Raw genomic sequence first — 20054 nt, forward strand, 5'->3', positions numbered from 1 at the left:
CCCAAGACATGACCTTGTGAGTCATTCCAAACATGGCTGAACTAATTTAACAAAATTCTTTTGAACTATGCACACAGAGAGAGGGGCAAGACTGAAATTAGATCACTCTCTTAAGCCATTTTCATCATGTTGAAGCACTTCCCAGGAGATCTAGCAAGAGTCGTCATTCTGAGTCCAAAAATAATGTCCCAGTGCAGAAAACAAAAATGTAACCTCAACATTTGGTCATCCAGTAGGGAAACGTACATTTCACAGGGAACTGACATAAAGAGCAGTCGCTTTGTTGTCAAGAGGGAAGGACAAGGCTGGAGTAGAGGAGATAGTGCAGTGGGAGATTCCAGTTGAAAATGAAACTGGCAAAGGACACAAGGCAATTAAAAACAACAATGGTTTTTTAATGGATTTATTTGTAAACACTTGGACAGCTCAAGTGGCTTTTTTTGCATGGAGGGGGTAGGATCTACATTGATTAAAGCTGTTCACGCTTTCAAGTCAGAAGGCCTGCTGGCAGCATGTAAGGGCCAGATAGATGCTGTCACTTTGGCTCTTAAATTGTCAAAAGCTCAGTGAATATTAAGGATCAATATTCAGTTTCTGCAGGATTCCCTTTTCACTACTGATCCTTTTTCATTAGTTCTCCCTTGCCATGTCACACAAGAGCTGACATAAAGTTCTGGACATTGAGAACCAACCATATTTTAATAGTCTGTTTGCAAGTAGTAAGGTTCCCCCCACTCCAAAGCTTCCCCATGTTATCAAGTATGGTTTTATCTAAATTTTGGGTGCCATGCAGTCTGAAGTCATGACCCCTGACTGACCCCATTGCTAGCCGCCATTATCCCAAAAGCGAGCAGACCACGTAGCCAGCAACCCTTGCTAGGCATGGTCACAGGAAAAAGGTAGATTTAAACCTTTCAGCAGCAGTTTTGGGAGTTGCTAGACTGGATTAGCAAGCTACCTGAAGCAGGAAGACAATAGCAATAGCTTCTTCATTAATGAGCCAGTGATTAAATTAACAGCTCAACCATCAAGATATTTGCTTCCCCTGAATAAGTGGCAGACCTAGGCTTTGTGTATCTATTGTATAAGTTTCAGCTTAGACAAAGATAAGTCATCAAGCCTTTTGTCCGCCAGGCTGCCATAGCCTGAGGTTATGTTTAGCAGTATATAAGGACTTCATTTCCAGCCCTTCCTTGGGCTTGTAGAGCAGACGTTCCGAGCCTGAGTTCCTGGCTTGTCGAGCTTCCAGCTCCGAGCCTGAGTTCCTAGAGCATCTTGCTCTGCTGAAATCACTTGAGCAAAGCCAAGCTCACTGTCACCGGGCCTCTAGTTAGCTTTGCCCGCCGGAACTCAGCTCCTAGCCACGGCGGCTGCCGCTTTCTTTCCCCATTCCCGCGGCCGTGTCTCACCATCCACCATTCCTCACATCCGACGTCTTGGAGAAGACTTCAAAGGTAAATATTCCCAACAGTGCCTCTATCCTTTTCCTTTACTCCTGAACTCACCCCTCCCTTGCTATAGTATTGAATGTGTGTGTGCGTGTGTGATCCCTTTTGTTGTGCGGCTTAATAAATGTTCATATTCTAATTCCACCTCCTTTGGCATCTGAGTCTCTGTCTCTTGGGGTTGGACTAGATGACCTCTGGTATACACACAGGGACACGATCCCGCTGCGTGCGTTGTTAGGACACGCCTCTCGTAATATTTGAGCTAATTAAAATTCCCCTAATTCGATCCTTCCTAACACCCAGGAAAGTTCAGGGAGTTTCTTCCTTCCCAAGCTGCTAGAATCCTGATAAGTTTAGTTAGCTAATGGTTTATTTGTTCCTTTTTTTTTAAAATAACCCATATACCACATTACCATCATTTGACATAATTCATTCAAAAAAATGATAATATTTGGAAAAGTAAGAGGCAGTAAAAAAAAAGATGACCACTTTACTGAGGAATTGATTCAGAGAGATTAATTCAGAAAATCACAGCCCTGGGCTTGCAAAAATTGTGTGGGCTCTTTCATTCATAGGGTTGCAATAATTCAAAGTTGCCATGACAGTAAATAACAACAAATACCTAAAGACAAAACTTTTTGTTGCAGAATCCATGCAGAACTAGAACTAAAAGGTAGACATTGTGCATTATCAGGCTATCGTATGTTGGATACATCGTGAGATGACCTGACTCATTAGAAAAGGGGAAAAAATGCTCAGTGAAGTGGAAGGCAGTTTTAAAAGAGGAAGACTACATTACAGGTGGATAGACTCCATCAATGAACACATAGCTCTGAGTTTGCAAAACCTGAGCAAAGACCTCCAAGACACCCTTGATGACAGGTGTTTTGGAGGTCTCTCATTCAAAATGCAGTCAGCCCTCCTTATTCATGGATTTTTTCTCCATGGCTTCAAGCATCCATGGCTTGAAAAAAAATTTTTTAAAGTATAAATTCCAAATAGCAAACCTTGATATTCCCATATTATATAAGGGACACCATTTTGTTATGCCATTGTATTTAATGGGACTTAAGCATCCATGAATTTTGTTGATTACAGGAACAACTAGGAGTGACCATATTACACCAATGTTGAAATCACTTCACTGGCTGCCTATTAGTTTCTGGGCACAGTACAAGGTGTTGGTTATTACCTTTAATGCCCTTCATGGCCTGGGCCCAACCTATTTAAGGAATCGCCTTCTTCCGTATAATCCACCCCATACCCTCAGATCCTCTGGGAGGAATTTGTTGCAGTCCACAAAGACCAGATTGACGGCGACCTCCCAGAGGACTTTTTCCGCGATCACTCCCACCTTATGGAATGGCCTGCTGGACGAGATCCATCAAATTACCAACCTAGAGAGCTTCAAGAAAGCTGTCAAGATGGATCTCTTCTGGCAGGCCTTCCCAGAATAGACCCCGGCCACATGAAGATCCCCCCACAGACATATATAAGTGAAGACTCTGCCCACCATTATTCTATTATTGTTTTTAGATTTTATTGTCTGTAATTTTAATGGATATAATTGTTTAATCCTTTTTTAAGGGGGGGTAGAAATTGTATATATTGTATTTTTAAAGGTTGTATGCTGCTTTGATTGTGGTAACAAAAATCAGAATATAAATTAAAGTTTTATTATTATTATTTATTCACAGAGGATCCTGAAAACAACCCCCAGTGGATAATAAGGGTCCACCGTACTGCCCCAACAAATTTATGGATTTTTGCCATGGGGATTTTTTTTGTTTATTTGTTTGAGAAAACCTAATATAAGGGTGGGGGTACTATTCCATGAAAATGTTTTCCAGTGACCTGTGATGCAGTGAAATATCATAGGTTGGCTTCCTTTAGGAAAAATAGAAACTTCCATTGCAGGGAGAATGCAATTGGCATTGGACATGTAGACCCTAAACGTAATCACAACACTACCCAACAGCCATTCTCAATGGGGGTCACAAATCAGCCTTCAATTCATACAATGCAAGTTTTTAAAAGAAAATCCAGTTAAAAACAACTAATTTTGAACTTATCTCTGTTTGATTCTATAACAAATGTACTGAATGGAAAGTAAAATTGACTTGACTCTCTTTCCTAACCTGAGGATGGTGTTCATATGCTGGTCATACTATCCAAGGAGGTAACACATTTAAAGCCAAAATGATTAAAATGAGGCTCAATCATACTTTCAACATATCATGAGAAGATATAATTAACTGGAAAAGACAGTAAGGCTGAGAAAAGCTCAAGGCAGTACAAATGAAGGAAAACCTCCACATGGGTTGATTGGCTCAATAAAGGAAGCTACAGCCCCACATTTGCAAAATTTGAGCAGGGCAGTTTAATAACAAGATCTTTTGCAGGTCTTGCATCCTTAGAACTGCAACTGAAACTGACAACATCCATTCACCTTAAGCAGGTAAACTTAGTTTCTTGTATCTCTGGAAAACAAGAAATATATTTTTAAAAAACGGTAGAGCAACCTATCCCTGAAGAAAACATACAAAATATATCTGACATCCTGTCCTACTTCACAGGGATGTAATATCAGCTTGTTGCTGAAATCATGGGAAATGTAGTTTGGACAGAAGTCTTAAGATCTCTAACAGAATAGCCAGAAAGCTCAAACTACAATTTCTAAGATTCTTTAATGTAAGGCATGGTAGCTCAGCAGATCTCAAAATGACATAAACTTAGGTCAGCATGGTGTAGTGGTTTGAATGTGGAACTACAGCTCTGGAGACCAGGGTTCAAATCCCCCTCAGCCATGGGAACACACTGGGTGACTGTGGGCAAATCACACCCTCTTCCCCTCAAAGGAAGGCAATGGCAAACCCACTTGGAACAAATCTTGCCATAAAAACCCTGTGCCTCGGGGTCATCATAAATCAGAAGGTCCACAACAACATTAGGCTAAACTGCAAAAAAAAAATGTTGTACAGCTGTTTCAACAAACATGCTTAACCTGACTGCTTTTGGTTTGGAGAAAATGCAGCTCTGAAAACACTGACACTCTGGTTACTTCTTCCCCTTATTCTCCCACTTTAAGACCAGCAGCCAAGTATGGGGTAATTTTTCTGCAGTAAAATGGGTGTGATATAAGCCTCAGGGTTGCTTCTTCACTTGAAGAAAAATGATAAGATTGACCAATCTATTTTAAACAGGGGGTCACTCTTTCTAAGGCCAAGTTGTACTTGGTGACACTCCAACTACTGAAACATACTGCCAGTGTTTATAATTGAGGCAGGGCTCATAAGCTTCATTAGCAGGGACAGTGATGTCATTTGTCACTATCACCTCCAGCAAAGGCTAACTAACTAACAAAGGCTAAAAGTCAGTCCAGGATGGCAGCTATAATTTTTCTGTCTTCGCATTTAGCATTGCTAACAGTACACCCTGGAAAGTTTAGAAAGTAAACTTATTTTTTTCCACAGTGATCAACATTGCATCTGCATCTGAATAAATAGGGTGCAAAAGGGTCCAAGATGGTACATGGAGATACTGCTAGAGGGCAGGAAGGAAAATACAGACATATGTAGATAGATAGCGACTGGCAACACAGGCTTCCATTTTTGGTCACATGTTGAGAGTATAAAGATGAGCATTTAAAATTCAGCATTTATCACTACACCACTGAAGGCAATATCTGACTGCAGCTGACAAGAAAGTTGTCTTTGTGGCAATTAATTTACTGTGGCTCATTCACACATGCCAGTCATAACTGGAGGAGGCGAATAAGCCGTGATGCTTGGGCATGCGTGAACTCTCTCTAAGTTTGATCAAAGAACTGTAGATTCAGGTCTTCCTCTCTTAGAATCCTGCAACTCAGTGGTTTTTGGCCTTACCTCATCTCATGCTTTTATTAGACTCCAGGGATTCCAAACAAAATAAAATTGTGTTAGGCTTCAACTTACATTTAATTTTACTGTATTTTATGGCCTTTTCAGACAGCTTTACTGGTTGTTATTGCTCTCTATCAAAATAACTTTGCAGCTCTGTACCATAGATGGGAGGGTAGTGTGGGGGAAGAGAGACCTAACAGCCTTGTTCTTGCTGGTGCCACAAATAAAGCCTAGCTTGAAGGGCTTTGCTGGCCTGAGTAGTGGTTTTCCACTACTGAGTGTATTTATAGCACCTAATAATCCAATGTTCATGTTTCAAATAAAATTTATCTGGAAACCTGGGAAAATAAAGCACTTTTGAAAACAATATAGTTAAGTAAAAGATAAATAGTTAAATTGGCAAGAGAGAGAAATATAATAATACTGAAGTAGTTAAATAACAGTTATTAAGTAAAATAATTATTTAGTTAGTTAAATGTTGTATGTTCACAAACAAACAAACAAACAAACAAGCTTCATTTATATACCGCTTCATACCGCCTAAGCAGTGTCTAAGCGGTTTACAACTGTAAGCTAATTTGCCCCCAACAATCTGAGTACTCATTTTAGCCACCTTGGAAGGATGCAAGCCTGAGTCAAGCTTGAGCCCTTTTCCTGGTCTTGAACTCGCAGTACAGGTATTTAACCACTGTGCCACCAGGGCTCCTGTTGTTGTGTGCCTCCAAATCATTTTGACTTATGGCAACCCTAAGAGTTTTCTTGGCAAGTTTCTCAGAGGAGGTTTGTTATTGCCATTCTCTGAGGCTGAGAGATTGTGACTTGCCCAAGGTCACCCAGTGAGTTCTTTAGGTTCAACTGAGGAATTGAACCCTGAACTCCAGATTTGTAGTACAACACTCAAACTATTTAATAGTAAAATAGTTTAAAAAACTGCAATCATTCAAGTAGAATTAGTTTCCTCATGAAGAATTGATCCTGGACCCTATCACATGGGGTTAAAAGAGCAGCTTACCTTTACCAAATTCAGTGTTAATTCGGGAGGCAGCCAGTTCCTATCACACATAAATCGCCACCAAATTCCCACTCAGGTCCAAAGTGGCTTAGACGACTCAGGCTGCATCTAGGACAGACATGGGTGGTGATTCAGTGGTGATTTATGTGTGATAGGAACCAGCTGCATCCCAAATTAGCACTGAATTCAGGAAAGGTAAGCCACTCTTTTATCTCCATGCAATAGGGTCGCTAGTTGAGCCTGGATGCTTTATAGTCAGCAACAATGTATACATGCATGTTCTTAAGGGAAGTGATTATCTCAGCAAAAGTGAATTCCCCAACACAGGCTTAATATTGCATATGAATTTTACATCACCACCTAACCATCACCTAACCAAACTGCTATTATCAAATACAGACCTGGCAAGCTATGTGTGCATAAGTAAAAACCAACTCTTAAGATTCCTTCTTGAATAGCCTGAACCGGAGATGACATCATACAGATTTTTTGCCTTACAAGTCCCAGTAGCATTTAGCAGCATTACCAAAGACAAAGAATGCTGGGAACTGCAGTCCAAGAATATCTAGATGAAGATGTTAATTGGAATAAAATAAAATTAGCCCGCACAGATTTCCAATTGCACAAAAGTGAAACCTAGAGTCTTACTTCTTGGCTCCACTGCCATCTCCAGAGCAGTGCAAGCTCCTGGAATCCAGAGCTGGATGCTGGCACTCCACACACACTCTGTGACCCTCGCTGAGGTACTTCATCCAATGAGTGTATGAACTGTTCCCATTCAAACAGCCTTCTGTGATGGCGGTGAGCTGAAATTCAACACAATACCTGACACAGAAAAGACAGAAGATGTGACCAGTAATGCAAGCCTATGCACATTTATTTGCAAGCATGTCTCTGGCAGAGCTGATCAAAGTACCTTTTTTGGACCACAACTACCAGAATTCCTCAGCATGAGCACTGGTAGTTCAACATAGCTCTAAGGTACCTGGACTGGATAGTTTAGATGGTAGGTGGCAGATCAAAAAGTGGAATGCTCCTTCATGAAAAAATATTCCTTGTATAAAGAAAACCAGAAAGCACACATGCCTAGCTTCATTATAGTATTGCTTTTCTATGTGCACAGGGATGCATTTGTTTTGTTCACAGAGAAACATTCAGCCTTCCGATCATGCAGCTGACAAGGGCACAATCCAACAATTTACCACAACTTCCATTGTGGATTCTGGATTTAAATGGGGTATTAGGGAGAAAATATTCTGATTGGTGGCATTCCTGCTTTAAAAGGCTTATTTCCACTTATGTACTACAACCCCACAGTTTTTAAAATGATACCAGAAATAATGGCAATACAATATGAATTTTAAAATGCAAAAAAAGCTTAAAATTCAATCCTAGAAGTATGAAATGAGGAGGAATACATACATACACACACACACACACACACACACACACACATATATATATATATATATATATATATTAGATTAAGTTTAGGAAGAATTTAAAAGCAACGTTTTACAAGAAACATTGTTAATCGAAAAAAATGCTTTTTTGTAATGAGGTCTAATTGAAATTGCATTGCAAAAGTAATGCAATAAATGAGAAGGGCATACATTTACTGATGTAATAAACCATATTTTCTATTTATGTTTAAAGTTCCTTTGAAAAGGCATTTTCAGCATTTTAACAGACAATTTGATAATAAAAAAAAACCAGACAATTTGATAAGAAAAGAATTTTTCAAGTTTTATGCCATTCTTTTATCAATCCTTAGCAAATAAATAAATAAAAACATGAAGTATGGTAAAGAAAATATAATGAGTAGCACAATGTGTTGCTGGAAATGCCATAATGAGCAATGGCAATGTCTTCTTTTAAAAAAATTGGGTAACAGCAAGAGTTTATTTTTAAAAGATAACTTTCTATGGTCTGGGACTTAGAAATCCCACAAGGATAAGCTCTTTTGGAGTTTTCTGACCCAGGTCTATGACTCTACTGGTACATCTGCACTATTAAGTTATATCAGTTTAACACCACTTTAATTGTCATGGATCCACCCCGCAGAATCCTGGGATTTGCAGATTAGTCAGGGATTTACAATTCCCTATGGACAGCCACTAAAGCAATCTAGCAGAGAAGTTTATGTTTTTCACCAAACCATGAATTCCAAGAGATTGCAGAAGGAAGCTACAATAGTTGAAGTGATGTCGAACCGCAACAAGGGTGCTAAGTGCAGATAAACCTTAAAACCAGCATCCACTATGTGCCAAGCAGACCACAATGTAATCCAGGATGGGAGGAACAATGACACTCCTATAGATTACAATGTTCAAAGGCATTACTTACCCATTTCTTTCATTTGCACTAGACACAGCACGCTTTTTCCTTGCTTTCCCATAGCCTCCAGTGGTTATTAACGCTGGGACTGTTCACATCAAAAGGGAAAAAGAAAACACCATAGACATGATAAGTGACAACTGTGCTCCAAGCCTGCTTACTTCTACAGAACAATAAAGATTGGGACATTTATGGGTTTTAATGCTATTTTATTTTCCCTCTGGCATAAAATCGAAGAGTGTTCTCTCCCACGGTTCCACATAACCAGTGATTATTCATCATCATACTGGACACAAATGAGAATCCTTCCTCAGCCCTGCTCCACAGCATCTCTTTATTGTCAGAACAGATCTGCCTATTGTCATTCCAATAAATAAGACAGAAGGAACAAACTATTTTAATAATAATTCTAAACAGGTTTTGTAGAAGAATATCTCTCATTTTAAAAATATACTGCTTGAACTGCTCTCCTGCCCACATATTTCATTTTGGTATCAGCAAAATAAAAAGAGGTGTGGGGAGTAAGGAATAATATTTAGCATAAACTAGTAAGCTATCTGCAACACTCTGTTCATACTAGAAAAAAGAACTAGTTCTTTAGGACTCCTGTCATTTTTCATAAACGCATGCATGTGACGAACTGACTTACAAACCAGCCAATCAGAAGTCAGAGACCCTAAGCCAATCAGGAGCTGGCTGAGGAGTTTGAAGATTCCGCTTGACAGTTGGGTTGAGTCAGTTAGGGTTTGGAATCCTGAGGGATGAAGCTGGAGTTCAGTGGGGGAATAATAATAATAATAATAGGTTTTATTTATATACTGCCCAATCACTGGGAATCCGAGCGGTTTACAATAGAGGGGATAACAGACAGTTCCCTGCCCACAGGCTTACAATCTAAAAGACACGACACAAAAGGAGAAGGGAATGGTGAGGGGGGGAGGGAATCAGGTCCAGCATTCTTCTCTCCCTCTGAGGCCTGGACCAAGGCAGATGGACCGGAGGGAGGGCTCTTCTTCTTCAGGCCAGCCCCTGGTGGAACTGGGCCAGCCTACTCTCTCCCTCAGAGGCCGAAAGATGACAGTTAGGGAGGGAGGAGCCTCTTTCTTCAGGCTAGCCCCTGATGGTACTGGGCCAGCCTTCTCTCTCCCCCAGAGGCCGAAAGATGACAGTTAGGGAGGGAGGAGCCTCTTTCTTTAGGCTAGCCCCTGATGGTACTGGGCCAGCCTTCTCTCTCCCTCAGAGGCCGAAAGATGACAGTTAGGGAGGGAGGAGCCTCTTCCTTCAGGCTAGCCCCTGATGGTACTGGGCCAGCCTTCTCTCTCCCTCAGAGGCCAAAAGATGACAGTTAGGGAGGGAGGAGCCTCTTTCTTCAGGCTAGCCCCTGATGGTACTGGGCCAGCCTTCTCTCTCCCTCAGAGGCCGAAAGATGACAGTTAGGGAGGGAGGAGCCTCTTTCTTCAGGCTAGCCCCTGATGGTACTGGGCCAGCCTTCTCTCTCCCTCAGAGGCCAAAAGATGACAGTTAGGGAGGGAGGAGCCTCTTTCTTCAGGCTAGCCCCTGATGGAACTGGGCCAGCCTTCTCTCTCCCTCAGAGGCCGAAAGATGACAGTTAGGGAGGGAGGAGCCTCTTTCTTCAGGCTAGCCCCTGATGGTACTGGGCCAGCCTTCTTTCTCCCTCAGAGGCCGAAAGATGACAGGGAGGGAGGAGCCTCTTTCTTCAGGCTAGCCCCTGATGGTACTGGGCCAGCCTTCTTTCTCCCTCAGAGGCCGAACGATGAGAGTTAGGGAGGGAGGAGCCTCTTTCTTCAGGCTAGCCCCTGATGGTACTGGGTCAGCCTTCTCTCTCCCTCAGATAGTGTTCGGTCCGGAGAGGGACAGTATTAGTTCTAGAGAGGAGAGACTCAATGTAACTAGACTCAGAAAGAGGGGTTTGGGTTACCTAATTTCCTGAATGATAGTATAGCCTGTGTGGCTTAGATATTATTAGAGAGAAAGTTAAAACCAGAATTGTATATATGTCACAAAAGAAACATAGTAACAACTTCATGTCAAAGTTACCTTTGCCTATTTTGTGTTAAAATAAACTTTTATTCTTGGTTAACTATCCACTCGGCCTGTGATTTAACATCCATTCACGCTACTGACCTTTAAAAACCCACGGGTGAGTTGGGTTACAAAGAAGGAAAGAATTGTGAGGTGGTGGGGAAATCATTACAATGCATACCTAGGCAAAGCTAGGAAAAGTTATTTTTGGACCACAGTTCCCAAACCCATTAGCCAGCTGGTATTGCACTTTGTTGTTTGTTGTTGTTAACTGCCCTCGAATTGACCTTGACTCATGGCAACCCCGTGATACTGCATTACATATCCAAAAACCCTCTGTCTCTCTCTCTCTCTCTATATATATATATATATATGTGTGTGTGTGTGTGTGTGTGTGTATATATATATATATATAGAGAGAGAGAGAGAGAGAGAGAGAGAGAGAGAGAGAGTGTAGCACCAGCACAGGTTGAGGAACATGGAGGGAAAGATGTTGCTATCAAGGAATCTCCACAAGGTGGCGGAGAGTTCTGTGGGTGCTGCTTCATAGCCCCCAGTGTGGGGGGCAGTACTTCCAGGGGCAGAATCAAAAGAGCACACCCCTCACCTTGCTGCCTTTTGCCACTCTATTCATGAGTAGCATGGCATGCAGCAGGGGGAAGTGTACAAACTTCCTCACCGCTGCATTCCATTGTACTCATGAGTTGAGCAGCACATGGTAGGGAAGGGGTGTCACCTGGTGTGGTCCACACTTCCCACACCTCCCTAGTTATGCCACTGATTCTTAGCATTCCTCACCATTGACTATGCAGACCTAGGTAGATGGTTATAGCAGTCCAATAACATCCAACAAGTTGACTCTCACTTATGGCAAACTTATAGTGACAGTATGTAGAGAGATCTTGCAGCACCTTTGGGACTAACTAAAGAAAGAAGTTGGCAGCATGAGCCTTCGTAGAATTAAGTCTACTTTCTCAGATGCATTATGATGATAGGGTTTTCTTGGCAGGATTTATTCAGAGAAGGGCTGCCATTGTACTCCTCTTAGGAGTGTGATTTGCTTGACATCATTTAGTGAGTTTCCATGGTTGAGCATTTAAACCTTGACGTCTCAGAATTCTAGACTACCACTCAAACTACTTCACCATGCTAGCTCTCAGTGCATCTATTTTTAAACTGTTTTTAAACAGTGCTATGAAACATCCTCCCCACATGACCCAGAATCCCAAACTGGTGCCCTGGTATATTATTATTGTTGTTGTTGTTGTTATTATTATTATTATTATTATTAACCTTTATTTATATAGCGCTGTAAATTTACACAGTGCTGTACATACAATCTTTTAGTTAGATGGTTCCCTGCCCTCAGGCTTACAATCTAAGAAGACACGACACAAAAGGAGAAGGGAGTGGTGGTGGGGAATGGGATCAGGTCCAGCAGTTCTTCTCCACCTCCGAGGCCTGGACCAAGGCAGATGGACTGGAGGAAGGGCTTGGCTTCTTAATGGATGCTTAAAAGGAGGCTTCCTGGGTTTAGTATACTTACTAAAGGATTGCTTGCATTCTGTTCCTTGGCTGGTCCAATACTCCAAGCAACCAGCCTTCTCCTCTAGGGAAGGGCATGCTTTGCCCCCATTTCTTGGCTCCTGGATTATACGCCTCCTTCGAATACGGTATGTTGCCTTGCAAGGCTCTGCACAGCTGCTCCATTCACTCCAGTCAGAGACCTTGCAAGAGACCACTGTAGGAACAAGAATATTTCCAGTTATTATCCATTCTCAGAATTACCAGATTGACAGTAGTCTCTCAGAAGAAGGACTAAGGTACACTCCTGAGCAGGAATATCAGCACTTAAGATGTCCAACTTAGATAACATTTCTGAGCTGATCGGTAAGTCTGGTCGTACCCTTAAGCAAAGGGAAGTTGCTGCCTCAGACAGAAAATTGGTGGTATTGTGAAAAGGAAATCAATGGCTAGTTCCTTAATTTATTATTGTAGTTTTAGTGTCAAGAAGGTGGAGAGGCACTTCTGGGATTTTCTGACTCATATGACAAAATAATTTTTCAGCATTTAGATACTATGTAATTTGATACAGTAGGTGGGAGGTGTCACATATGCTGCTCTGCCCTAGACAGCCAAATGCTTTGGCCCTGGTGGTGCAGTGGTTAAATGCCTGTACTGCAGACATTCACTCACAAACCATAAGGTTCCGAGTTCCATACTAGCGAGAGCTCAGACTCGACTCAGGCTTGCATCCTTCCAAGGTCGCTAAAACGAGTATCCAGCTTACTGGGGGCAATTAGTTTACACAGATTGTAAACCGCTTAGGGAGTGATTAAGTGCACTGATAAGCGGAATAGAAATGTACTTGCTATTGCTATTTGGGTCAGTCCTATGGACTAGCATACACAAGCAAATTAAGTAATAGAACAGACTGTTCCATTTCATCTGTACATTTAGGAAAAATCATTTTGAAGTGCTCTTCCACATAGAAACTAAGTATTCTATATGGCAGTGAGGGTGAACCTATGGCATGTGTGCCAGAAGTGGCACTCAGAGCCTTTTCTGTGGGCACATGTGCTGTCACCCCAGCACAGAGTTTGCCAGAGTTTGTTACTAGAAAACCAGAGGGACATGGCACTCTGAAATTAATAAGTGGGTTTTGGGTTGCAGTTTGGGCACTCGGCCTCTAAAAGGTTCACCATCACTGCTATATGGCATGAAGAAAACTAACAAACATAAAGGCCACTGCATTTGTTACATTTTGGGGTGGGGGGGAACAACTAATTTCTATTTTTGTAAAATGCCACAAGATGGCACCACTTACAAATATATTGTTGAGATATACATACCGTGTCTGTGTGTGCAAATAAAACTGAGAGGTAAGTAAGATTATTTTAGTAGTCCTAACAAGTGCTTATCAACCAACATGTCTTTCATGGAAAGAAAAAAAATCTGTTTGGTCTTAACTTTTCCACTTAAAATATACACATAGCTGTGTTTCATTTTGCCTCCTGTTGTATGAAACTTTTATTTCTTGAAAGTTTTTGTGTGCAGTTGGTGAACGAAGTGTCTTAGCATTTGGTTAATTAGATCAACATAGTGCATTCTCACCCTTAAAGATCAAGAAAAGCAACTTCAAACTGTCCAGACAATGAAGCAGGATCACATAGGGCTGGGAAAGATATCCAGTGGTTTGTCAGCATGGCTTTGATATGAAAGGGAGGGAATCATAAAATAGTGCCCTTTACCCTAGACTGAAGGCTCAACAGCTTAACAAGAGTAAAGAAATTTGCATGTAATGTTTTCTCTGTGTGGATAACTTCTGCTAATCAAGGTGCAATGAACCTGTGGAACACCAGACGTTGTTAGATTCTGTATCCCAACAGTCTCCACCAGCACACTCAATAATGATGGATGATGGGAACAGTAGTTTGTCAGCATCTGGAGGGCCAGGAGTTCCTTACTCTTCTGCTAAACACTTCCCTCTGTCTCCACATGCTTTCCTCCTATAAACTAAAGTAGTAGTTAGTCATCTTTGACAAGGCATTTGTGCAGTTCTGCTGGCCAAGTTTGAAGTTTTGTACTAGAATCCCTCCTCTGTAGTAACTCCCAAATACCACAGCATACAGCTCAGGTGGCAGAGTAATTGACTCAGCTCCCTTTATCTCCAATTTGCATTGGGCTATACCCCACCAAATAGGTTGAACTTAGTGCACCACACAATTCTAGCCGGAAACCAAAGTAGGCCCTGCAAAGCAACCATCCATCTAACCCTTGCACAGCATCATGTGTATGCAATATCCTCCCTTGGAATCCCAACTGACACCAATATTGGCTCCATTCCAGCAACAAACACATTTATTTCAGGCCTTAGGGACCTAAATGGATTTGGGTTTGTTTGTTTGTTTCCAAAAATAGATGCACCCAGTTATAAACTGTCTTAACCTTCTAAGCTGTTTTAGCTTGCTAAATTGTTTAACGTATTCTTAGTCTGTTTAAGTTCTTTTTATTGTTTCAGATCCTACATTGTTTCAAACAATTTAAGTGGATTTTTATTATCTCATGCTAAAGAAAGGACTATAAATAGTTTAATACCAAAAATAAACCAAAATACTAGACTAGAATACGGAAAGTCACTGGGTGACCTTGGGCAAAAAACACTCTCAGCCTCAGAGTTTGTATAGGCAAACCTTTCTCTGAACAAGTCTTGCCGAGAAAACCCTGTGATAGGGTAGCCTTAGGGTCACCATAAATCAGTCACTGCTTGAAGGTAAGCAACAACCATAGGGCTAGCATATAAACCATATTTGTTCACACTGATTTCCATCCTCTTGACATTTGATTGTATTAAAGGGATAGCAGAAAAACATGAGACCCGGGGTGGCTACTGTACATCTGCATTGTATTCAATATAGGACTGGTCTGATTCAGTGTAAGGCAGCTGTAAAGCAACTTAAGATGAGCCATGTGCTGGATCAGAGTGGATGTTTATTTAATCTAGCATTGCATTTCCACAGTGGCCAACCAGAGGCATCTGGGAAGCCCATAAACAGGGATTGTATGCAACACTACTCTCCCACTTGCCTTCATCAGCAATTGAATTTAAGAGGTATACTGTTTCTGATACCGGAGGTAAAATATAGTCATCACACTCAGTAGCCATCTGTAGTCTTTGTGTTTGTGTACATGCCTTCAAGTCACCTGTTGACTTATGCATCTGAGGAAGAAGGCTCAAGTCTATGGAAGGTCATGCTACCAGCCTCTTTCTTTCTGTTAGTCTCAAGGTGCTACAAGATCCCTTTGCATACTGTTAACTTATTTAATTGAGTTATTTTAGCTGAGTAATACTCAGAGAGTATTCTGACTGAGGAGGAATGTATTCAGACATTACTTTCCAGTTAATAAAATTTGTTTAAGCCCAAGTATTTGGCAGCTGCATTCCTATACACACAATGGCTTGGGTGAAGTTGGGTGCCTTGGGTGTAACAGTGTTGGCCACATTGCTTGGAGGAAAAGTATGAATATGAGCAATGAACTCAAGGTAGAACAGCTTTTTTCCTTTGTACTTTATCCTCGGAGCAAACCCGTGAGGCTGAAAGAGATTAGCTCAAGATCATCTAGTGAGTTTAATGGCTCAGTAGGGACTTGAGCGTGGATTTTACAGGTCCCAGTCCAACAGCCTAGACCAGGATGGGAGAAAGTGGGGCTCTCCAACGCTCTGTATCTGTGGCCCTCTGTATCTGTGGCCCTCAATAATTCCTGCCTCCACAGAATGACCTTTTTCTGCTGCTCCTGAAAGATTGAACTGACAGATGTATAAGCCTCCAAAGTTTGAATTCACTTTCTAAATAGGCTGCAGGGGCGTGCACTATTTAACCATAAAAAAAAACCCAACAACCTGTTTTTTCAAAACCTAGTGTACTTTTGTTTTGGGGGGGGGTTGTATGGGGGGAAGGCCTTTTTGTCAGAGCTTGAAGCTCCTGGGAACAATAAATTGGCCCCTGGGCCTGCTGCAATTGCCCACACCTGTACTTGACAAAAACAAAAACACACTGAAAACAGTCTGGTTGTTGTTGTTATATCTGAATCCCACTTTCTTCCCAAAACTGGGACTCAAGGTGGGATACAGTTTAAAAGAGCGATACAGTTAAAAACATAAAAAACCTGAACATTCAAATAGAACTATACTAGTCACAATATTAAAACTTTTCAAATCTCTACTTAAAAGACTAAAAACAGCAATGTTATCTCTCATATTTTTATTTATTTATTTATTTATTTCGTTTTTATGCCGCCTTTCCCTAAGAAAGGGACCCAAGTTGGCTCACAAATAAAAACAGTTTTAAAACATTAAAACATTCATGTTGGCTTCCTTTTGGCTGTTGCCAGGCTTGATATAGCTAAGAACTGGAAAACTGGAAAGTTGGGCATTGCAGGATGGTGGACTAGACTTTGGGACCTATGGTTAATGGAGAAAATAGCAGACAGTAATAACAGAGCAAGAGGCTTACACTCTGGATTGACTTTCCACATGATTTGGCATCCACTTATTGAATACACCCAGCAGGACTTGGTTTCTAGACATCCCCTGATCATATCTACATTTTTATGGAAAGATGTCTTCCAGGATTTCTGAATGCATGTTTTGATTATAATTTCCAAGGCATTATTTTGTGTTATGGTTTAATTTCTGCTTTTTCAGTGAAATAACCACATTTGAGGGCTTATTATCTCTGACGTAAGTTTTATTTGTTGTTGTTTTAGTATACTGTTTGTTGCCATGTTTTGTTTGTAAATAAAATTATTTTTAAAAACATTCAGAAGAACTTCCTGTTTGTAAAAGCTGCTCGGCAGCAGAACAGACTGCCTTGGAAGGTAGTGGAATCTCCTTCTTTGGAGATCTTTAAACAGAGGCTGGATGGCCATCTGTCAGAGGTGCCTTGATAGTGTATTCCCGCATGGCAAAATGGGGTTGGACTGGGTGGCCCTTGGGGTCTCTTCTAACCCTATGATTCTAAGATATGACTCTAGAGAGTCTCAGGGCAAGTCACTCCAGTAAGTAATTTTGTAATTGGGTAAGTAATTACGAGAGCCATCATAGTGGTGTAGTGGTCTGAGCACTGGACTAGGACCCTGGACAGCAGGGTTCGAATCCTGGCCCAGTCATGAAAAACCCACTGGCTGACCTTGTGCAAGTTGTATGTTCACAGCCTTGGGGGGAGGGGGGGGAGGCCATGGCAAACCTCCTCTGGACAAAACCTGCCATGATAAGATCCCCTTAAAAGGTAAAGGTATTCCCAGTTGACAAGGTTGTTAAGTCGTGTCCAACCATAGGGAGTGGTACCTACTTATCTACTTGCATGCTTTCGAACTGTTAGGTTGGCAAAAGCTGGGACTAGTGATGGGAGCTCACTCCATCATGTGGCATCCAGGCCTCGAACTGCCAACATGCCAATCTTGTAATCAATAGAATCAGCATCTTAACCACTGGAGGCACTAGGGTTGGTGTCACCTGGTGCGGTCACTCATGGTGTCACCCCCTTGTTGACCTCCTCCTCTCATTTCACACCATACAGAATCTTCAGTAATTCTGCTTTTTTTGCACTAATGTTACACGTAAATCATAATTCCCATATACCACTGAATGTAATGCTAATAGTTGTGGCAAAATTAAAAATCATACCTTCAAATTACAATATCATATGCATAACCTAAATGTTATTTACATATACATAGTGAAGATTTGATTAAAATGTAATGTTTTTAAAGAAATTTTTAAAAGAATAATTTTCAAATAAAAGTTTCAAATTAAAAAGATATATTTTTTAAAAAAATAATGAAATTTTCATTTTCATTTTTTTAAAAAAAATTCTGGGACCTCTCCTTTCTTCTCCCACCGAGGTTCACCTCCCTCCCTCCATCTCTTAAAGCATTTTAAAGAGATACAGGCAAATGCTACACTGTTTCTGCCCAAATACAGGTGTTTGAGCAGAAGTGGTGTCACCCCCTTTTAGGGTGTCACCTCTGCAGTCTGCACCCCTCTAGTGATCCCATTGGAAGGAATACAGCAACATCTCCCAGACACACACCTCTAACTCCTGGAAAGCATGGCCTCTATAGAATCATAGAGTTGGAAGAGACCCCGAGGGCTATCCAGTCCAACCCCATTCTGCCATGCAGGAACTCTCAATCAAAGCATCCCCATTGACAGATGGCCATCCAGCCTCTGCTTAAAGACCTCCGAGGAAGGAGTGTGTTCCACTGTCGAACAGCCCTTACTGTCAAGAAGTTCCTCCTAATGTTCAGGTGGAATCTCTTTTCCTGGAGCTTGCATCCATTGTTCTTGGTCCTGTTCTCTGGAGCAGCAGAAAACAAGCTTGCTCCCTCCTCAATATGGCATCCCTTCAAATATTTAAACAGGGCTCTGATGTCACTTCTCCAGCTCCCTGACCCTGGGTCTTTTATCCCTTCCCCTGGGCCTGCTTACCTGTCCTGGCTACCTACCTGGGCACACCTGGCGGTAGTCATGGCAACAGTCCCAGGTGCGAGGGCAGGCCTGGTCGCAGTAGCAGGCGCCCTGGGAGCCGTCGGGTCTCCATCCGGAGCTGACACAGGCCAAGCTCCGGCCAGAGCAGCAGCGGCCCAGCTGGGCACAGCCCCCGCCCTCCCAGCCCCTGCTGGGCACCGCCAGGCAGCAGCAGCAGCAGCAGCAGCAGCCGAGGAGGAGGAAGGCCAACTGCAGCCGGGCAGCGAAGCAGCAGCCCTGCCTCTGCATGGCTGGGGAAAGGGCTGGCAAGGGGCTCTCGCCGCCAGGGTCCGAAGGAGGCAGCCCTTGGGGCGAAGCCAGTCGGGGCAATCGGGACCCAGAGGGCAGGCGGAGCAGGGAGACTCCGGCCGCCTCTGGAGGGAGCCTTTGCTCGTCCCCGGCCTCAGAGCCGCCTTTCTAGAGATCCTGCCCAGCCCCAGCCCTCCTCCTGGGCTGCAGCCACACTGCAGGAAGGATAACCCGCTTTGGCACCGCCTGAACTCTTTTTCTGCCTCAAGGCTATGGAATTCTGGGAGTTGGAGTTTGTTGCGGGGCCCAGAGCAGGGATGTGTGTGTGTGTGGCTTGGTGTTTTTCAATGCACAGAGGGCTGTAACTGAGGGAACTCTTTGGGGAATATATATAGGATGAAAGTGGGTGAAAGTGGGAAGTCAAGTTGTAAATAAGTATATTTGACAAGGTATGTCTAAGTTTTAGTACTGTTTTGAAATGATATGACTTTGTGTATTATATATATATATATATATATATATATATATATATATATATATATATTAAAAAGACCCTCAGGGGAGCATAAACCCGTGCTTTTTCGTCCTGCTCAAAACAATGGAGCCGCCCTGAATCCAGTTTATGGCGACCCTAAGGGGACTCTGTCCTGGGGTTTCCCTGGCAAGTTTTCTTCAAATGGGCTTGCCATGATGGAAAACCGACTCAGACTGAATCCAGAGAAAACGCAGGTACTCGTGATAGGTTCCCCTGGTCCAGGAATGGCGGTGGTTCCACCTGTCCTGAACGGGGTCACGCTCCCTGTGAAGGACTCCGTGCGCAGTCTGGGGGTGCTTCTTGACTCGTCCCTTCGCCTGACTGCTCAGGTGAATGCGACGGTCAAGAGCACCTGTCATCAGCCTCGGCTGATTCGCCAGCTGCGCCCATACCTGGCCCAGAGGGACCTTGAAACTGTGGTACACGCCCTGGTAACCTCGAGACTGGATTTCTGCAATGTACTCTACATGGGGCAACCCTTATACCAAACCCGGAAGCTCCAAATGGTGCAGAACATGGC

The 20054-nt window shown here is 42.4% G+C and overlaps 1 protein-coding gene across 1 annotated transcript in view; it reads right to left on the minus strand.

Annotated features, from left to right (window-relative positions):
- The window catches only part of LOC149315670 (somatomedin-B and thrombospondin type-1 domain-containing protein-like), a 28136-nt gene extending 9137 nt beyond the window's left edge, over nt 1-18999 (minus strand). Inside the window, exons 1-4 of the mRNA XM_089513327.1 lie at nt 18729-18999; nt 12268-12462; nt 8688-8766; nt 6990-7166 (exon numbers count right to left, since the gene is read on the minus strand). Coding sequence (XP_089369453.1) covers nt 6990-7166; nt 8688-8766; nt 12268-12462; nt 18729-18999 — 722 coding nt within the window. The remainder of the gene's footprint in view (nt 1-6989; nt 7167-8687; nt 8767-12267; nt 12463-18728) is intronic.
- Nucleotides 19000-20054: the final 1055 nt, after the last annotated feature.

The sequence above is a fragment of the Sceloporus occidentalis genome, unplaced genomic scaffold (genome assembly GCF_023333645.1).
Source record: "Sceloporus occidentalis isolate IW3139 unplaced genomic scaffold, rSceOcc1.0.p SCAF_3, whole genome shotgun sequence".
NCBI classification, from domain to species: Eukaryota; Metazoa; Chordata; class Lepidosauria; order Squamata; family Phrynosomatidae; genus Sceloporus; species Sceloporus occidentalis.